Below are 1790 nucleotides of genomic sequence, written 5' to 3'. Positions count from 1 at the left end.
TCCCCCCACCCCCAGCGCAGGGACAAGGGGCTGGGAAGGAGAAAAGGCCCAGATCACAGAACTGAGAGAGGCAGGGCCTGGAGGAGGAGGGAGACAGAGTTTGAGTGCCTGGGCGGTGAGGAAAGCCTCTTCTCTCCACACCTGGCTGATGAAGCCGATGACCTGGCCCCGGAGCCAAGAGGGGTCGAGGGTCCGCAGGTCCTGCCCGTCTAGGGTGACCCTGCCTGCCGTAGGGTCGTAGAAGCGCTCAAGCAGGGAAGCCACAGTGGTCTTTCCTGCGGATTGGGGGTTAGGGAGACAGGGCAGTCAGGGAGGGGCATGGGTTTCAGGGGTAGCAGTGGAGGGGTTCTGCTCTGAGGGGTTCCACCACAGGAGGGAAGTCACAGGGTGAGAGGCTGTGGGTTCCTCTTACCTCCACCGGACTGGCCCACAAGGGCCACGATCCTGCCAGGGGGCAGCGTGAGGGTGAAGTCTTTGAGTACTGGGAAGCCCGGGCGGCTGGGGTAACTGGGAGGAGCCAAGACACCCTCAGTCAGACAGGTTCCCGGTCCCTGGTTGCCCCAGTCCCTCCTGAAGTCTCCTTGTACCCGAGGAGACAGTGGCCTGCAGGTCCCCAGCCTGGAGGGAATGACCCTGCCCCCACCCACTGACACTTACCTGAAGCTGACGTTGTGAAACGTGATGGACCCACGCAGCTGCTCTCTGGGGACACAGCAGCCTCCGGACAGCGGGATGCACGGGCTCAAAGTCATGTACTCAAACACCCGGGCGCCCGCGCTGAGCCCCCGCACCACCTGGGAGGGGATTTATGTGCAGTGAGGGCTCCCACGCAGGCAGGTGTGGCATCCCCGTGGCCAGACACCCAGTTCCTGCAGAGTATAGGTGACACTGGCGGCCACCGGACCCACCCCCGACTCTGCCACTCACCTGACCAAACAGGACAGAGAGGTTGGCCATGGACCTGTGAGGAGCAGAGAAGGGCTGAGAGAAGCTGGCACCAGAGGGAGGCCTGGGTCTCAGCTGGGGACGTGTGGGCTGAGGCAAGGAAACGTGGGCTGGAGCCAAACGCAGAGGACGGTCCTGGAATCGGCAACCCTAGGAGCCCTGGGCCCAGGCAGGTCCTAGGGCAAGTCGCTCCTCCCTTCGGAGCCACATCCTTTCCTTATGAGCGTCACTACTTTAGGACCAGGACTCCAGGGCTCAGTGGAGCTGGACCCGACACGGCCTGCAGCCATCACAGCAGTCAGGGCTGTGAGGCCCACAAGGGCAGGTCAGAGCTAGATATTGAGCCACGGGGGAAGCAAAGGCTAATTAAAGGGGGAAATGGGTGTTAGTCCTTTTAGAAAGAAAACAGAAGCCCTGGCCAGGGTGGCTCAGTGGTAGAGCGTTGGCCTGTGCACCTAAGGGTCGAGGGTTCAATTCCCAGTCAAGGGCACGAACCTGGGTTGCAGATTGGATTCCCAGCCCAGGTTGGGCATGTGCAGGAGGCAACCAATTGATGTGTCTCTCTCACTTTGATCTTTCTCTCTCCCCCTCCCTCCCTTCCTCTCTCTTTAAATAAATGAAAAAAATATCCTCGGGTGAGGATAAACGAACAAACAAACAAAGAGAAGAAGCACAGCACCAAGGCAAACTCAGGGACACCCCTGGAGCACTTTATCGTGGCTCTGACAGCAGGGATGGGTGTGTGTCTCCGTCTAGACAGCAGGCCACCTTCTCCATCACGCAGGGCCGCGGGCGGCGGGGAGGGCGGTGAGTCACTGTTCTTAGTCACCAGGCCTGCACTGGGC

At 60.6% G+C, this 1790-nt stretch overlaps 1 protein-coding gene across 1 annotated transcript in view; it reads right to left on the bottom strand.

Annotated features, from left to right (window-relative positions):
- The window catches only part of ABCB8 (ATP binding cassette subfamily B member 8), an 18241-nt gene that overhangs the window by 4992 nt on the left and 11459 nt on the right, over positions 1-1790 (bottom strand). Inside the window, exons 10-13 of the mRNA XM_006767268.2 lie at positions 928-961; positions 658-794; positions 413-507; positions 142-275 (exon numbers count right to left, since the gene is read on the bottom strand). Coding sequence (XP_006767331.1) covers positions 142-275; positions 413-507; positions 658-794; positions 928-961 — 400 coding nt within the window. The remainder of the gene's footprint in view (positions 1-141; positions 276-412; positions 508-657; positions 795-927; positions 962-1790) is intronic.

Source organism: Myotis davidii, unplaced genomic scaffold (assembly GCF_000327345.1).
Source record: "Myotis davidii unplaced genomic scaffold, ASM32734v1 scaffold762, whole genome shotgun sequence".
In the NCBI taxonomy this organism is placed as follows: domain Eukaryota; kingdom Metazoa; phylum Chordata; class Mammalia; order Chiroptera; family Vespertilionidae; genus Myotis; species Myotis davidii.
This window is presented reverse-complemented; position numbering and strand designations above follow the sequence as displayed.